General features: G+C 37.5%; 1 protein-coding gene across 1 annotated transcript in view; it reads right to left on the minus strand.

Annotated features, from left to right (window-relative positions):
• PALLD (palladin, cytoskeletal associated protein) overlaps positions 1-19,558 on the minus strand; it is a 520,996-nt gene that overhangs the window by 306,596 nt on the left and 194,842 nt on the right. The window contains exon 2 of the mRNA XM_027837582.1: positions 13,412-13,590. Within this exon, the coding sequence (XP_027693383.1) occupies positions 13,412-13,590 (179 nt within the window). The remainder of the gene's footprint in view (positions 1-13,411; positions 13,591-19,558) is intronic.

Consider the following 19,558-nt stretch of genomic DNA (forward strand, 5'->3'; position numbering starts at 1 on the left):
TAATAATAATAATAATAATAATAATAATAATAATAATAATAATAATAATAAACAATAGCATTTATATAGTGTTTTAAGGTTTAGAAAGGCATTTACAAGGATCTTAATTGAGCTTCACAACAACCCTGGGAGATAAGTCCTATTATTATCCCAATTTTAGAGATGAAGAAACTGAGGTAGAGAAAAATTAAAAACTTAGCTAAGCTAAGTCACTCCTATTCACACAACTAAATGTCTGGGGCTGAATTCAAACTCAGGTGTTCCTGCTAAAGAAGTCCAGCACTTCATCCACTGTACTACCAGTTGCCTCTATATCTTAATGGCTTTTCTATTTGTCTCAGGAGTTTCTGTTACCTTGATGCTTGACTACTAGGTTTAAAGTATCATTTTGGCTTGCTTATACAGTAAGAGAGATGATGTTTCAGATTGCTCAGAGTGGAAAAGTTCTTTTAGAAAAAAATTAACACATAGAGCTGGTTTCGCTAGCTTGGAAATGATAAAGAGCAAGGATATTAGGGTTTGGATGTATAATCTTTTACAAATAATCTGTTATTTTCACTCAATATACACATGATCACATGTAGAGATTTTAAATTTACTGAATGCTTTACATAAATTACTTCACTTGAGAACAAATTATGCTAGTAAATGTTTAACAAACAGCTCCCCCACCAAATGCATGACACACTTTTTAATTTAATTTACATTGTTAACATTTTCCCCATCACTTTCATAAGTCTAAATGATTTTTTAAAACCCACAATAAATTAAACCCTGATTTGTAGCATTTGCTAATTACTGAGTAAATGCTCACACCAAAAATTTAACCATTTCTTCTCAATAGTCTGTATGAGCCAGCTCCAGCACACACCTGCTTAAGGACTAATCACAACCTTGTGAAGTAGCTTCTAGCAGTTCGAGATCTAAGATCTACCTTATGATCGTATATCTAGAGGTGAAAAGGACCTTAGGGAAACATCTAATCCAACTCCCTCATTTTACAGATGACAAAACTGAGGTCCGGAGAAGTCACTGACTTGTCTAACGTCATACATAAGGTAAATGTTAGAGGTGAGGTTTGAACCCTGGTCCTCTCTCTCCAGAGGACTTTCATGCATACCACTGTTCTACTGCTCTGTTTTTATGTTTAAAATATAACAGCACATTTTAAAAGAAAGTTTACTTTCTTGAACTTTCTTAAATTAAGTATCAAATCTAGAAATTTCTCAACTAAGCTTGTTAAAATTGATCCTTCAACAATTATTAAATGATTACTCTGTGGCAAACACTGCTGAGGAAGATACAGAGTTTAATTAAGGCACTGCACTGTTCTGAAAGGGCTTACATTCTGTTTGGGGGATAGGGCACTTACTGAAATGACTATATTACAAAGTATACACTTGATCTTTTCTCATTCTACAGGTAAGGAAACTGAAGCTCTTCAAGAATGAAGGATGACCACCAAAAGGCCTCTTCTGGTCCCCTGAGGTATAAGTGACTTTCCCTCTGAGATTTCCTCCCATTTATTCTGCTACATTTTACATATTTGCATATTTTGAATATGTATTTGTATATTTTGCATGTTGCCTTCCTCATTAGAATATGAATTCCTTGAAGGGAGCATCTGTTTTTGCCTTCCCCAGTGTTTAACATAGTGCCTGTTTCTTAATAAGTGCTTGGGCTTGATATCTGCATTTTTGGAAGGTGCATCCAAAATAGGAGTTTCTCACGCTGATCAAATCATAGTTGCCTATATATATCACGTAAGAGAAGTATCATAACATATAGTTGGCCTTGAAGCTAGAAAGATCTCGGTTTAAGTCCATATAAGACTATAAGTTGCAGAGATGGTGCCAAACTGCAATGGTAGAGTCAGTTTCCAAACTTAGGAGTTCCCATCATTGACATCCTCCATATGGACACCACCAAAAGAGCCAGGATGCTTTTCTCTATTGATGACCGAGGCAATTTAATCTAAGTTAGCACCACTAGTTACCATATAGAGGTTACCAGTAATAAACTTCAAGTCTGTAATCTTGTTTGTAATCTAAATGTATCTGGATCGTGTCATTCACTTTCAGAGGATCTGAAAAGCATGAGCATTGTGAGTCTCTATATGGGTGCTGTCTTTTGCACTGGCAAAGATCTTTCTCCCTTCATATAATTTATACTTTGTCTCTTCAGATGTGATCTATGAATAGCGATGGAGTCCTCTACGTCATACACAGAAGATGGAAATGTTCTCCTGTCTTCTCAGCGTTCCTGAGAGCCATAAAACCTACATGGCAGGTAAGTGCTATAGTAGTTAGAATGCTGGATTTGGAGTCAGGAAGACCTGAGTTTGAATTCTGCCTCAGACACTTCCTACCTGTGTGACTCTAGGCAAGTAACAATTTCTTTCATTCTCAGTTTCTACATGTGTAAAATGGAGATAATAGGGCTGTTGTATGGATCAGATAAGATATGTAAAATGCTTTGCAAACCTTAAAGTGTTCTATAAATGTTAGTTATTTAATATCAGTGCAGACCTTAGCTTCAACTTTTACAAGGGTACACTTGAGTTTATTCCTAAGGAAGATGATAAGCAGGAAGTATTCTCCCTACTTGTACGGCAGTCCACAGAAAATCCTGGAGCCAAAACTCCTGTTAATTTATCTAGTACCCAGTACTTTGGTGATGCTACAAACTGCAGATGTACCACAAACAATATAGAGAGATAGGTAAGATTCTCATAGCTAAGGAAGAGGGAGATTAACAGCCCAGGTAGGGATAACAGAATGACAGTCATCAAAATAAGTCCTCATTGCCTTTGACCTCTTTGAAGCCTTAGACAAAATTGATGATTTACCTGTAGCTTTCCTGGCACTGCATTATCCCAATTTGATGCCTACCTTGGAACCATTCATCGTTTTTCTCTTGTTCTCTAAATGGAGGAATTTTCCAAGATTCTATCCTTAGTTTTCTTGTCTTCACCCTGTTTCCTCCCTCCCTTCTCTCCCTCTACACACACACACACACACACACACACACACACACTCATGGTACAGTGGATGGAGCATTAAATATTTTCTAGCTTTCTAACCCTGGGCAAGTCAAGTAATCTCTATCTCACTTTCCTCATTTGTAAAGTGGGGACAATAACAATACCTACCTCCTAGGGTTGTTGTGAAGATAAAATGTAATAGTATTTTTAAAGTGTTTTGCAAATTTTAAAGTGCTATATAAATGCTAGCTATTACTACTAGAAATTGTATTAATTTCCATAGCTTCAGCTAACACCTCTATGGGGATGACTCTAATCTGTATCCTTAGCTCAATATCCATATTTCCAATTACAGACTTTTCTATCTGAATATCCTACTTGAACTAATTTTTCCTCCCAAACCAGCTTTTCTCCTGTCTTTGTTATTTCTGTGAATGGCACCTTCATTATCTGAATGACTTGAAACCAGGGAATCCTTTTTGAATTCACCTTCACTCTTGCCTCTAATATCTAATCAGTTGATTGTTAAATAGATTTTTCCTTTGCTATATCCTTTATATCTATCCCTCCTTTGTACTTACATGGTACCTACTTGAATTTGTATCCTTAATACTTCAAAGAACTATTATAATATTATAATAATGTAATACTAATTATATTATTAATCATTTTAATTGTTACTTAACATTAAATTAATTATATTGATTGTATTAATAATATATTATTAATGGTTCTTTTAAAAATATCACTTTATTTTCCCAATAACCCCTCCCTTCTCTTGCCCTGGCCTCCCCTGCATACTTTGCAATGAGGAAAAACAATTAAACCAAACAAACTACGACACTATCTAGCTGGCCATGACTTATTCTGTACCTGTAGTCCCACCACCTTTGTACAGAGAAAAGGTAGGTAGGTATATTCATCAGTCCTGGGGAGTCAAGCATGTCATTGCAGCAATATGGGTTCTTAGATTTTCAATGTTATTTTCCTTGACATTATTGTTCTAGCTGTGTTTACTGTTCACTTAGTTTTGCTTACTTCACTCTGCATCAGGTCATACAAATCTTTCCACATGTCTCTAAATTTTTTACATTAGTTTCTTATGATAAAATAATTCATTTCATTCATATATCACAATTTGTTCAGCAATTCCCCAGCAATGAGCACCCACTTTATTTCTAGTTTTTGGATACCACAGAAAAGTGCTTCTTTAAATATTTTCATATATGTAGGACAACAATAGTTCTTCATGCCTGAATCTTTCTTCCTTCAATTCATTTAGTCTTGTAGCATTACTCTGAGATCACGACATTCTTCTTGTTTATAAGTCTTTACTGGATTCCCAAAGCTTACTGAATAAGAATCTTAAGTCTTCAATTTGGCATTCAAGGACCCCCACTATCTTTCCCCAAATTACCTTTTCTAGACCCAGTGTCCACTAGCCTGAAGTTAGGTAAAAAAATGGTTGGAAAGATTTAAATTCAAATCCTTCCTCAGATACTTATTACCTGTGTGATCCTGAGCAAGTTACTTAACACTTCTCAACCTCATTTTCCTCACATGTAAAGAGATAAGAATAGCACATACTTCTGAGGGTTATTGTGAGGATCAAATCAATATTTGTCAAGCACTTTTCAGAACACAAAGTGCTATATAAATGTCATCCATGATGATGTATTATAATTATTTTGTTGAGTTGTTTCAGTGGGTCCAACTCTCCATGATCCCATTTGGGGGTCTCTTGGCAAGGATGCTGGAGTGGTTTGCCATTGCCTTCTCCAGCTCATTTTCCAGATGAGGAAATGAGGCAAACAAGTGACTGCCCAGGGTCCCAGAGCTAGTAAATGTCTGAGGCCAGATTTGAACTCAGGTCCTCCTGACTTCAGGGCTGGCACTCTATCCATGGCACCATCTAGCTGCCATTGCTGTTGTTGTTATTGTTATTAAACTGTGTGGCCCTAGGCAAGTCATTTGACCTTTTTCAGCTTCAGTTTCCTCATCTGCAAAATGGGGATAATAACAGTATCTGCTTCCCAGGGTTATTGTGAGGAGCAAATGAGAAAAAATTTGTAAAGCACTTTGCAAACCTTAAAGTGCTATATAAATATGTTAGCTTATATTAATAAACATACTCTATGATTCTAGCAAATTATTCCTCATATACACCTTATACTTTTCCCCTCTTCCCGACTTTATGTAGACCATTCTTTTGACCAGGAATGCCCCCATTTTAGCTGCTTAAAATTCAATGCATTCTTCAGAGCCTATTTCCAATGCCATATCTTTCCTGAGACCGTCTTAAATTACCCCACTGGGAGGCAATCTCTTCCTTATCTAAACTCTGACAGCCCTTGGTACTATTCCTGTGTTAGTTGTCATATACTGCCCTGTATTTGTCTTCACTCACTTATATCCTCTATGGATTATAAAATTGCTTAAGAGGAAGGACCATGTCTTAGTTATTTTTGTATCACTCATAGCACTGAGCATGAATAGATGGAGTTTGGAAAGTGCAAGGTACCTGGGGGAGTCAGGGAGTAGGCCAGATGGGTTCGGCATTCATTTGGTTTGGGAGAAGTGGTAAATAAGGCCAGAAAGGTGAACTGAGGTCCAATTACTGGAAAGCTGGGATACAGAGTTTGTCCTATATGTAACTGAAGATTTCTGACCAGAGGAGTCACATTATAAATACGGTGTTTTAGAAAGATTTATCTGATGATGATATGTAGGACGATGGGTGGGAGGAAAAGGCAGAGAGATAAGGCAAAAAACTAGGTCTGTAATACAGGCAGGCACCAGGTAATAAGGGAAATAGTAATGAAAATTAAAAAAATCAGACATCGTAAAGGGCAAAGAGGACAGGATTGCTTATGGTATGGGAAGTAAAGATGACTAGGGAGTCAATGTCTCATATTTCTAAATTGTGTAATTGGGGAAAATGTTGATATCTTTAAAGCTACAGGGGAATCAGGAAGAGGAATCAAGGAAGATAATGTCTTTTATTTTAGACATGTTGAGTGTGCAGTGATAATGGGACATACAAGTGGAAATGACCAGAGGGAAACTGGAGATGGGCGACGGGACTTCAGAGAAAGGTTGAACCCAGACATATAGATTTAGAAATCATTTACATAGACAGGATAGTGGTCACTGTGGGAATGTGTAATATCACCAAGGGAATGAGCAGACAAAAAGAAAAGCAGAGGACCTCAGGGAAGGCCTGTGAGGGTTGTGGAAAAGAGAAAAAGATGGCAACAAAAGGACCTGTGAAGGAACAGTCAGAAAGGTTGAGGAAAAACCAAGGGAAGAGAGGGTATGTCTATATGAACATAATAGAATATTATTGATCAGTAAGAAATTACTAGGATGGGGAATTCAGAGCAATGAGGGAAGATTTATATGAACTGATACAGACTGAAATAAACAGAACAAAGAGAACAATGCGCTCGATGACTGCAATCAATCCCCAAGCACTGACTAAGCACTTAATGAGTGCTAGAAGCTCTATTAAGTGCTAGAGATCCAAGTATAAAGAATGAAAAATCTTACTCTGAAGGAACTGACATTCTCAAGTAAATGGACAGGTAGCTAAAAAGAAGTTGAACTCTGAGTTAATGAAGGTTGCAGAGAAGAGATAACGAAATTTGCCTCCTCCCTGATGGCAGAGAGATGGGGGGACAACTAAGACCAAATACCATATTCATTGCCTGGCTGGGATGTGTTTAGTTTACTCCTTTTCTGTGTCACAAGAGAGGGTTGAGTCTGGATGGGAAACACCACTGGTCAGATAAAGACAAAATGTATCAATAAATTATATTTTTAAAAAAAGGACTGAGGAAGTAGTAAACAGTAATGAATGTTGCAAATATCAGGGAAGATGAAGGCTTGGATCAGATCACTTCTTAGAAGAAAACCTAGTCTGATAAATTATCTGATCTTTGATCTTTGGTTGTTAGGAAGTCATTGGAAATTACTAAGAGCCTTCATTAGAGTGGTTAGGGCTGAAGCCCAGTGGATATTGTGATAGCTATGGCATTTTTTGAAATGAACCCTGTCTCTTGCTGTTGACATGGGCACACAAACAGGTTAGTCGAATCTGACTTCAAATATTTAAAACATACACTTGTAAGGTAGCACTGGAAAAAAAAGGTGTCATTTTACCTATATTTTAAGAGTCATTTCTGCTTCTTTTTATTTTTTGAGAGTCACAGCAAAAGCTGATACATAGAAACAGGCCATACTTGGTAATTTTTTTTGGAGTGGGGGGAAGAAAGTAGAACAAACAGGGCTTCAATGGGCTTTCCACACACACCTGCCCACCCCAGTCAAAACTCAATGTCACCTTTCATCTCAAGTGACAAGGCAGCTTCTGTTGGAGGTGGTGGATCGAATCCCCTTATCTGTGCCAACACTCTCACAGGGCGATTTCTTCCTCCTTCCCCATTCTACCTTATCCCTTTTGTCATCTGCTTTGCACCTGCTGTCCAGGGCAACATCTCAGGTGTCAGGCTAGCTTCTTCTTCAGTATATGTAAGTCATCCCTTGAGCTTGAGGAGGGAAGGACACTTGTTGGAAGTTTTCTAGCTTCTTTCACTGGGGCCATTATATCTATGTATTTATGTGATTGATACTAGAATATGTTAAAACGCTGTTTTCCTGCAGTAATATTTTGGTGCTCTTTTTTTTTTTCTTCTACATCATGGTTATTTCCTAACAAACTCAATTCCCATAGAATTTTTCTTTGGAATAAAGAAAAACAGTGAAGCAAAAAATATGCAACATTCTATACTCAAAGGTTCCCTCTTCCTCCCCTGAGAAATGGGAAGTGTTTTTTAAAGTATATTTTTAAAGCTATTAGTTATTTGAGATGCTTTTGTATTTAATTAACTATGAATTTATTGCTAATTGACACCTTAGAGTTAATTTAGTCCAACCCCCTCATTTTATGGATGGTCATAAAAACTGAGGCCCAGAGAGATTAAACAATTGTCTCATGGTCACAGAACTAGATAAGTTGAAGAGCCAGTGTTTGAACTGAGATACTACAAACTGAGCACTCTGTCCACTCTACCTTATTATTGCTGACAAAATGGCCACAAAGATGGGGAAGGAGTCTGGGGCTAGACTATCTCTGCGGTACTGGTGCTTAATGGAGAATAACATTCCTTTCTGGTAAGGGAGTGCTAGAGACAAGTGTCAACAGACTGTCTTTTCCTTAGCTTTTCAAGGAAGTATCTAATATAATAAAGGTCAATCACCTGGTTGCAACCTCAAGCAATAACACTAAGTTTTTCCTCAGGATCACTGCCAAGGAGTTGTTTTTTTCCTCTCTCATACTTTCTCAATACCAAATATCTAGAAAGATAGAGGCCTGAATGGCATTCTTTTTCACCTGAAATTTATTTCCTTTTGTGTATATTCTCTCCTCTCAGTTTGGAGCAGTAAATACAATTTCCTGTTCCCCTCATTCATCTCACCTGAGAGTTTCTCTTTATTCTCTAAATGATGTCAAAATTTCCAGAAGCATGGAGAAACAGAAATGGCTGCTTTCAAAATGAGAGCATTTATCATTAAACAGAATTAATTTATATTATTATTAATCATTAAATTTAAAATCATTAAACATAATCTTTTTTGACTGTTCTCCCTAAGCATTCAGGCTCTACAGAAGGGCCACTGTGGTCCAGCGGAGCAGTTTCATTGGTACCAATTCGCTCTATCAGCAATGGGAATGATTTAAACCATATAATTCCATCTCATGATCCCAGTTTGAGTGGAAAAATAATTGCCCTGGAAGGAGTCAACTTCAGTGCAAGTAAATACAATTGTTAGAAACCTACAAATTCATTCTCCCCATTGATGCCAACAAACTTGTTAATTATTATAGATTATATACCCTTTGAATTGTTCTGCCTTTGCACCTTTCTTCATGTCATACCATATCAGTTCATCTCCTTAAGTCTCTAAACCTCTCTGGGTCTCATTTTCCTTGTCTGCAAAATAACGGATTTTGAATAGATGACATCTAAGGTTCCTTCTAGTTCTGAACTAGATAAGCCTCTTATCCACCTGCAGTATCATCTCTGTCAGTCCAAATCCGACCTACTCTACAAGACCAAACTCAAATCCAACCAACATGAGACCTTTCTTGAACATCCTAGCCTAAAATGCCTTTCCTTCCTTTCTTGTGTTAATTTTGTATTTGTTTTGCATGTATTAATTCTGTATATACTTACACATACACATGTTTTCTTCCCTAATTGAATATACTAAAAATGAGGACTGTCCCTTTCTTTGTATTTATATCCCCAATGCCTATCTATCACATAGCGATTGTGTCTATCACACAGAAAGTGCTTAATAAATACTTGATTAAAGTAATGCCACTTGCCTCTGAGTGCCAACAGTATTTACTGTCTTCATACTTCATCTGGTAAATGATCACATACAATCTTATAATTTCTATTGTCTTGATCTCATATAAATCTTTTAGTGTTACTTAACTTTTGCCATATTAATATTGTACCTGTCCAACTCTAGTTTTTTCGGTTTTGTCTCTCCAGCTAGACTAGTCTTATAAGACAAGATCTTAGAGGCTTTGCATTTCTTCGTGGAAAGTTTCTATTCAACACATATTTCTTAATTTGATTTGAAAAAAGTAGTTGAATTTTTTTCTAAGCACTGTGGTCAGATTTGCAGTAATATTTATTGGTTCCCCAATCTTCCATTGCATTTTGTTTCCTTATCATTTAACTGCCTGAATTTTATACTTCAGATATTTAAAGATCTATGATTACTTTGGCTTGCGTATTTTTTCCATCTATTCATAAAGCCACCCCTTCATGCCTTAGTCAACTGTGTAATGGATTTCTGTGGCTAAAACAGTTCATCACAGTGGTCAAGTATTGTCAGTGATCCCCTTCAAACTTAGCTAAGTTGGTCCTTGGAGGACAACATGGAGCTGGCAGACATGCCGACACCCCAAGCCTTTTCAGCTTGGGGTGTCCTGGCAGAGCTTGCAATTCAGTTCAAGAACCTTCAAAAGTACCAGGATTCCTTCCATTTAGTTATGAGACACTGAAATAGGGCTTAAGTAAAGTGACTTTTGTAACTAGAGCAAAAATAAGGTTTCCAATGAATACCTTTGACCTGTTAGAGAGTTTTTTGAGTTTTCCAATTCAAAAGGCACACTTGATACTTTCTAATGGATTTGGCACAACTTTATGTTGACATACTAATGGTGGAGGTGCTTTAGACAGTAATTCAGTGGGAATAGATCTGAGCCTAATTTGGCCCTGATGGAAATGAAACATGAAAATTATGGCAAAGTAGGTCTTCACTTTGAGTCATGAGGCAAAACTAAGAGAAGCATCAATGCTTCTCTCACATTTCACATAATTGGACTTGTGGACTCTAACATGCTGTACTTGTCAGCTGTCTAACATTATTTTGCACATTTTGTAAAACCAATTAAATCATTTTTATAAGGCAATTAACCTTGGTCTTGAGAGATGAGATGGATTGTTGAATCTCCCTCTCCTCCATTCCCTCCTACTCTCTTCATACTCAATCTGTCTAAAGTCAGTATACAGTGATTAGAGTCTCTAACGCTTGATGGTTGTGTGGCAACTACAGTCAGATCAGTGCTTCCATGTGGAAAAGGGTACATGGGAAAAAGCCAATGCTTTTGTTGGAGGTGTGAAACTGACCCAACACATAGATGGACTGGAACAGACTCTTCCGAGTCATCATAAAACAGACTGTCAGTCTGTTAGCTTTCATTTAGAAGTACTAGATGCAACAATGAAAAATGTTCTGTGCTTAGAGTCCCTGAATCTACTTACCAATACTGGATGTTTCAGGATTGTAGAAGAAGTCAAAAAATAAAAAATAAAGATGTTCAACATGTCAGGTTTGCAAATGAATGAATAAAAAAACAGTTATTAGGCACTTCGTATGTGCCACGCATTTGTGATAAGTGCTGGACATATAAATACAAATAGAAATTCAGTTCCTGCATTCAATGAGCTTATGTATAAGGGAGTGGTAGCCATGGAGTGTGAGCACCTAGATGATTCAATGGATAAGAGTGCTGAACTTGGAGTCAACAAGACCTGAATTCAAATCCAGCCTTAGACATGAGCTGTGTGACCCTGGGCAAATCACTTAATCTCTGTTTACCTTAATCCACTGGGGACAGAAATGGCAAATATGGAGTCACAAAAGAGTAGGACACAACTGAACAACAAGCCACTGGAGTGGGGTTTTGGATTGGTGATGATAAGGATGGTGAGTGGAGCCACAGGACAACTGATTAACATATACATTCTAGGAATGATAATATTTATATAATTATTCTTACTAAAAGTAGAAGTGGAAGATAGGCAGGGCCAGAAAGGTACACATGCCATGGTATGGCATGAAGATGGCAGAAGAATCAATCTCAACCCAAGAAAGTCTACTGTTGGTATATTAATATGCTTACATTTAACAGCTGTGGTATAGAGGTATCTTTGGTACATTTTAATTCATTAGACAACTGGTTACACTATGTATGATTTCAAGACTCTCTCTTTCGTATCTGCTCCTGCTGCAATATGAGAGTAGGAACCTTAGCCATTTTCAGATAAATCTCACTGAACTTAAGAAATTGGAAGGGCCCTTACAGGTCATCTTAGGAAGCAGTAAATAGAGTGTTGGATGGAGAATCATAGATAGGATGTGAGTTCAAATACCAGTGCTGCCATTGTGTGGCCTTGAACAAGTGACTTCATCTCTTTAGGACTCAATTTCTTCCTCTGCATAATGAGGGGATTGATTTAGGTGACCTCTAAAGTCCCCTTCTGGCTCTAAATCTACGATATCATGATTCCATGACTTATTATGATTCTCTCCCCCCCTCCCCCATTTTGCATCTGAGGAAACTTAGGTCAAGAAAGGATTGACTTAGCCAAGGTCACATAGTTAGTTAGCAGAAATGTGAATAAAACTAGACCATTTCTCTTGCAGTTCAGGGCTCTTTCTGCTATATCACATTGATGATTGACATCAAGATAACAGGATTACAGATCAAGAGTTGGAAGGGACCCCAGGGACCAACCCCCTCATTTTAGGAAATAGAGGTCCATAGAGGAAAGTGACTTGCTCAAAGTCACTCACCTAAGTGGCAAAGCCAAGATGTGAATCCAGGTTCTCTACCTTCAAAGCTAGCATTCTATAGCCTTCAAAGCTAGCATTCTATAGCATACACTATAACAGTATTTCAAGCAACTTGAATGAATGTAATTAGGTTTAGTTCATTTTATCCTACAGCACTCTCAAGGCCAATACCCAAGCTATCTCTCAACTTCATATGTGGATTTCATTGACAGTACAGCACATCCACTCTCTGGTTTCCCAGGACAGAGCTAAAAAGTCTTTTATTAGATGCGCAGCGCACAGGCCAAACATAAACACTGGGCAAAGGCAGTTGTTACTTTTAGAAGGAAAATATTTCTTACTTGATCTTAGGAGGCCAGTGTTAGAGGATATACAAATGAGGATATTAAATAAGTTCATTACTGAATATTTGCTATTCCTTTAAAAAAAAAGAGAGAATGAAAAACTCTGAGGGCAATTATCTGGTGAAAAGTTCAAGATTCAAGTAATGGTGACTTTAGGGACTTCCCTTTTCTTCCTGAACTTTAACTATTAAATTTTATAAGACAACCAATTACCAGGCAAAGCACCAATCTATGTGGTGGATTTTCCTGATTTCAGGAACTTTTTAAGTAAGGCAGTGTTTCATGCTTTTCAGAGAGGTTGGTTCCAAGTGTTTTGAATTATATTGTTGTTGATAAAATGCTATAATAAATTTAATAGACCACATTTTGCCTTCAAGGTTATCACCCCCTCACTACTTTACAAATACTAAGCTATGACAAAAATGATGTTATTTTAGAGAACAACAGAGCCATAATTGAAAGGAGGAAAATGCCTAGGGTTTAATGAAAATATAGGAAAACCCAATACAATATTCCATCTAATGGTGAATTCTTCTGCATATCCCTAGAACCCTCCAACTCCCTACCCCTTCACCAAGCATTCTATAATTTAATGTAGTTGATAGACATTATGTTTTAAGTAAGACCTTGTTTTAAATTCACTAGAGCAAGATCAAAAGAACTCTTGGTATTTAGTAGTGTGTACATTCATGTGAATTTTACCAAAAATGTTTCAAATTATGAGGATCAAATGCAGGAAAATAGGACATATGAATTGGGCTTTCAAAGGCATTTTCTTGGGTTGTATTTGTTTGTTTGGTGGAAATAGGTTTGGATCACAACACTGCTAAAATGGTTATAGTTTAGAAAAGTATTTGAGCCTGGAAGCTGTAGGATACTGAGGCGGTCTTAACTTGGGAGATTTCAGTATTTCTCTTCTCCTTACCTTCAATGAAGACTTCAGCAGATGTTGTGTCTGAACCACTAGGATTCGTAGCCAGGCAAGAGTAACGTCCCGTATCGTCCTCGAAAGCCTCTGTGATGACTAGAGTATGGAGACCTCTGTTCTCACACTGGATCTGGATGTCTGGGGAGTTCTGAAGCTCTTTTCCTTCACAGAACCATCTGTAGGTCATATGGAATATGAGGGACAGAGCAGAAAGTAACACATATGTTTAAAATAAAGTAGAAGTGAAAGTCCAGATGCCATGTGATGAGATACTGGTTTGATATAAAACTACAGATATGACCAATGCGAATATCTATTCTGGACTGAACTCTTGTGTAATTGGGTCTTTTCTGGGGAAAATGTGTGTAGTCTTTTCCCAGAAAACACCTTTTCTTGTAGACTTTACTTGTCAATCAATATCAATTTAAAAATAAGGGATGGCAAACTCCCAAAACAACTCAGTCTTACAGTATATGAACAAAAATTTAAAATGCTTTACAAAAAAAAAGAATTGTCTTCTTATCATTAGAAAAAGAGAAACTAGAAAAAAAGAAACTAAAACAAATATCTCCTAACCTAATTACAATTTAATCAATTAAGTAAATGAAAATAATTAGGGGGAACTAGTGATAACCTTAGCATTTCTTTCAAAATTCAGTCATTTTCAACATTTTCTACCAACCCTTGGCTACACAATCAGCTTAGAAATACCAGATGTAATTCCTTCCACATTTCTGTTACTTTAAAAAGTCTCTAGTAGGCGAAATGGCCTTGGAGACTTTATATAGGCACAGAAGCTGAGTTGTAATTCACTCTTACTGCTCAGCTCTTTTCCTTTCCCAAATAACCAGGGGGCTGGTGGGGCTGCCTCTCAAGGGCCTCAGGTTGTTGTTGTTCTTTTTTTTTTTTAATATGGTTTTGTGCTCTCTCTCTCTCTCTTTCTTTCTCTTTCTCTCCTCTCCTCTATCCCTCCACAATTTCCAACTCTCTTCTCTTTTTCCTTCATTTTGTAAAATGGAAAATAGAGTTGTAACCCTAAAAACATGCCAAGTCTAATTTATTTTAAAAGAAATATGTAGGAATTTGCCACTTGACACAAACAGAAGAGCTAAAGTCCCCTTTGACAACATTGTCCATTTAGCTCCTAATCACTGCTTAGAGATTTACCCTGAGTAATCTTCTAAGACTGAATTTTTTGGTCTTGGAATCCTTTCCTGGAAATTCAGCACTTAGGACTGAATCTGTAGCCTTCCCTACATTCAGAGAAGTATAATACAAACATACTGTCTGCGTTACAGTAATAATAGAGTATTCTTAATGATAACAATGGTAATAATGCAAAGGACTTGTTAATATGGTACTTCTACTTGGCAGAAACTTTACAGAGATATTCCAAGTGTGTATGTGTGTGTGTATGTGTATTTAATTTTTGTGAGGCAATTGGGGTTAAGTGACTTGCCCAGAGTCACACAGCTACTAAGTGTTATGTGTCTGAGGTTGGATTTGAACTCAGGTCCCCCCGACTCCAGGGTCAGTGCTCTATACACTGCGCCACCTAGCTGCTCCTAGACACATTCTTAAAGATGAATATTTGCCTCTTATAGAAGAGCAGGATGAAATATGGAAACTAAGGAGCAGAGCACAGCCAATTATCCTTTTAATAACTCGAAGATTTGATATATACTAGTTGCACATATTATGAAACTTACATTTTGGTGTCAACTTAGAAGACTGTACTTCCAGATTTTCACATCTAATTCAAGTTGTCTTTCTTCCAATCCTATATTATTTTCTCTGCCCTTTTCTTTCCATTCCCCCTGCTACCATCTCAATCCAGCATTCATTACCTCATGCTTGCACTATTATAACAGCCTAACTGACCCCTCTGCTTTCCGTCTTGCCCAATCCATCCTACACACCAAATGTCAGATCAATTTGGGTAAAATATGCTCTCACACATATCATTCCCCTGCTGAAAAGCTTCCACTGGCTCCCCATTGGCTATAGAATAAATCCTAACTCTTTAGTTTGGCCTTCAAAGACCTCCAAAGTCTGGCCCCAACCTAACTTCTCTCCCTCACAGGTATGTTCTGCTCTGATCTACTCATTGTCTTTTAAATATTCTAAGTGATTGCACACATCCCTTGAATACTATTCCTTTCCTCTCCACTTATCTAAATCCTACCAATCTTTCAAGGTACAGGACAAAGTCCATCTCAGCCAGTGAATTTTCCATTTTCCTCAACCAGGTCAGAGTTCTGCATCTTTTCTCTGAAGTCTTAAAGCAGGTATAGTTTTGTTATTAAAACATTTGTTCGGTAATTAGCATAACTTTATATATTTATGTATATGTACTGTTTCTGACAACAGATTGTAAACTTCTAGGTGGAGACAGGAATAATATTTTATACTTCTTTGTATCACCAATAACTAGCTCATAGTAGGTCTGTTAATTTTTGTTCTTGTTGATGATGACAATCTCATCTCAGAACTTATAATACTCAGTTTCTATTGCTTTTTGGGCAATGATTTCTGACATTTACCTTCATACAAGATAACACAAGAGATGGTCTGTGATTTAATCCTTGCATTGTTATATAACATTTCAAGGACTTAGGGAAGGTGTTCCTAACTATACTATACATTTCCTGAAGTTATTAACCTTTGATAAGGAAATTATTAAACTTCTTTGAACCTCCCCTTATAGAATATAACCTCTTTGACTGCAGGAATTTTTGTATCTGTTTTTGTCTTCATATTCATAGGGCTTAGTACCTGTCATGGGCCATATCATTTAAGAAAAATCCATTCACTGAATGAATGAACTGAAGGCAAATACTGTCTTACACTTCTTTGTTTCCCCCACAGTCCCTAGCATGGTGGCATGCATAAGACTCATACTTAATTAATACTCCTTGCGTGCTTGATACTTCTCATCACAAGGAAATCAGCTATCCCAATATTATTTCAAGGTGTTCAACCTTTGTGGTTGAAATGAATTAGGACCATTACCACCTGAGCAATGAAAAAACTTAAGAAAAAAAGAGGGAAAGTATAGGGTAGTGGGTAGCATGTTGGACTGGGAGTTAGGAATAACCTGTTTGAATTCCACCTCCAATATTTACTGGCTATGTCATCCACTCCCTCCCTCCAACAAGTCCCCGAACCTCCATGAATTTCTTCCTCTGTAGAATGGAGATAATGGCACCTATAGCTCTTACTTATCAGGGTTGTTGTGAGACTCAAATCAGGTAAGACAAGTAAAACACCATGCGCAGCTTGAAACACTTTATAAATGTGAGTTATTACTATTAGTCAGTCAGTAAGTATTATTAAGTGCCAGGCACTGTGCTAGGTGCTGGGGCAAAAACACAGTCTCTCCCCTCAAAGAACTCCCAATCTAATGTGGGAGAAAACCTGCAAATAAGTATGTGCAAACAAGCTACATAGAGGATAAATTAGAGATAATCTCAGAGGAGAGGCATTAGTATTAAAGGGAATCAAGAAAGGCTTCTTATAGAAGGTGGGGTTTTAAAAAATTATTTTTCATTTCCTTTTTTTTAGAAGGTGGGGTTTTAATTGGGACTTGAAGGAAGCCAGGGAAGCCATAAAGAGGAGATCAGGAGGGAGAGCATTTCAGGTAAAGGAGACAGACAGTGAAAATGCCTTAAAGATGGAGCAGTAAGGAGGTCACTGTCCCTGGATCATAGAGGTGTGTGTACATGCATGGGTGTGTATAGGGATTGTAGGGAAAGGGGAATGTAAAGGGTAAGTAGATTGGAAAGGTATGAAGAGGTCAGGTTATGAAGGGCTTTAAGAGCCAAAGGATTTTATATTTGATTTGATATTACCAGTGTAACATGTTTACTTGGTGTCATACTTGTGTAATAGTCGTATTAAAACCTATTATGTACAGAACACAATGCTAGGTCCTATGTAGCAAAATAGGCATTCTTATTTCTGTCCTATGGGGACTGACATAGCATAGGCAGGAGAGGCAGTGTGGCTCACAGAATCACAGAGCATAGCTGGCAAGGATCTTAGAAGGCCATTGAGTCCAACCCCTCCATTTACAGATGAGGAAACAGACTCAGGGAAGTGACTTACTCAAAGTCATACAGGCAATAAGGGGTAGAGCTAGAATTATTACCCAAAGGCCTCTAACTCCACAGCAAGCACTCTGTCCACTGTACCTCATCTGGGCTACCATCTAGGCTGTTACTAGTTATGTGACCATGGGCAAGTCATTTTACTTCTCTTAAGCCCCCAGTTTCCTCACCTATGAAATGGGGATGAGAGGTGGCAGAGCAGAGTGGCTAAAAAGCCAGCATTGGAATTAGGAAGACTTGGGTTCATGTCCTACCTCTGACGTATGCCTGTTGTAAGACCATGGCCAAGTCACAATCTCCCAATACCCTGGGCAACTTGGGAAGGTTGTAAATTAAAGGCCAGTGACTCGGGGCAGCTAGGTGCACAGTGGATAGAGCACCAGCCCTGGAGTCAGGTGGACCTGAGTTCAAATGCGGCCTCAGACACATAATACTTCCTAGCTGTGTGACTCGGGGCAAGTCGCTTAACCCCAATTGCCTCACAAAATAAATAAATAAATTAATTAATTAATTAATTATAGGCCAGTGGCTGATCTGCATCAGCGAAGGCTGTTTCCAAATTGAGAATTCAGACTTACAGATGAAACAACAAGTTCATATCCCACACACAACAACAAGGAATACTGTTATAGTGCTAACTACCTCACAGGACTGTTTTGAGAGGAAGCCCTAAATAAACCGTGAAGTATCAACATAAATATAAATTCTTGTTACTCTCCCTATGCCTTCTCAACAAAGCCAGAAGAGGTAAATATTTCTGTATATCCATGTACCTCATAACATCCCTGTGGGACAGGTACTAAAGGTATTATTATCCTCCTTTATTAGATGGAGAAACTGAGGTTCAAGGGGGTTAACTGAATTGCTGAGGGTCATTTATCTAGTAAATATCAGCAGGATTTGAACCTGGTTCTTCTTCATTCCCAGTCTGGTGCCTCAAATAAGCAAAAAGTCATATACCAAGGCAGACAAAAAATAAAATAAAATAATATACACAAGACATTTATGTTCATTGCAAATTGTAAAACTGAAGGATGACTTTTATTAGAAAGGCAGATTGTAATAGGTCATTAAGGTCAGTAAAAGACCCAGTTTTATACCATCAAAACTTGGGAAGATAAGGTATGACCTAAGAAAAAAGAAAACAAAAATCCCAAATGACAACTGTTCCAACAAGTCTGAACATAGAAACAAAAACCAGTTATTATGTGTCAAACAGCATCAGCTCAGCCAAGGTTCCTGAGATAAAACTGTACCCAATTTATGGCTATAACAATACAGGGTCATGCAATAGGAAGAGGGTTGGATTTCCCCTCTGGAGATCTGTGTTCTACTCTCCTCTGTGCTATGTGAATTGCCTTCTTTTTCACTCTTCCACCATAAATTTTGCTGTCTTTAGTTGTACAATAACCATATCCTTCTTGAAAGCAGGAACCATGTTTTATACCCCTTTGTATCAATAGTAGATAGCATATAGTGTAGATACATAGACAGCTAGGTAACTTAATGGTTAGAGCATTGACACTGGAGCCAGGAAGTTCAGAATTCAAATTAGAGCTCAGATACAAGTCGTCATTTAGCTTGTCTGTCTCAGTTTCCTCTTCTGTAAAATGGAGGATAAAATGGCACCTCTCTACCTCCTTAGGTTTCTGTTAAGATAAAATGATATAATAGCTATAAAGCACTTTGCAAACCTTAAAAGTGCTACATAAATAACTAGATAGTAGGAGCTAAACAAAAATTTGCTTTGTTAACATGGTGATACTGATGATGATCTTTCTTCTGAATTATGGTTTATATAACACCTCTACCTCTACCAATTTAATCCTGTTGCAACTATATTACTGCTTTATATAATCTCTATGGTTCTTTCCAATTTTAGTATTCTCTCTTCTTACACTTGGGCTCAAAAAATCAACTTCACTAGTGTAAGACATAAGAGGCATAGTTAGATAGCAGTTTTTCTGGAAAAAAAAATCTGGGGATTTTGATAGATCACAAGCTTAACTTCAGGTGAGTATGCGGTAGTCAACAA

Source organism: Vombatus ursinus, unplaced genomic scaffold (genome assembly GCF_900497805.2).
Source record: "Vombatus ursinus unplaced genomic scaffold, bare-nosed wombat genome assembly UNPS02014821.1, whole genome shotgun sequence".
NCBI classification, from domain to species: Eukaryota; Metazoa; Chordata; class Mammalia; order Diprotodontia; family Vombatidae; genus Vombatus; species Vombatus ursinus.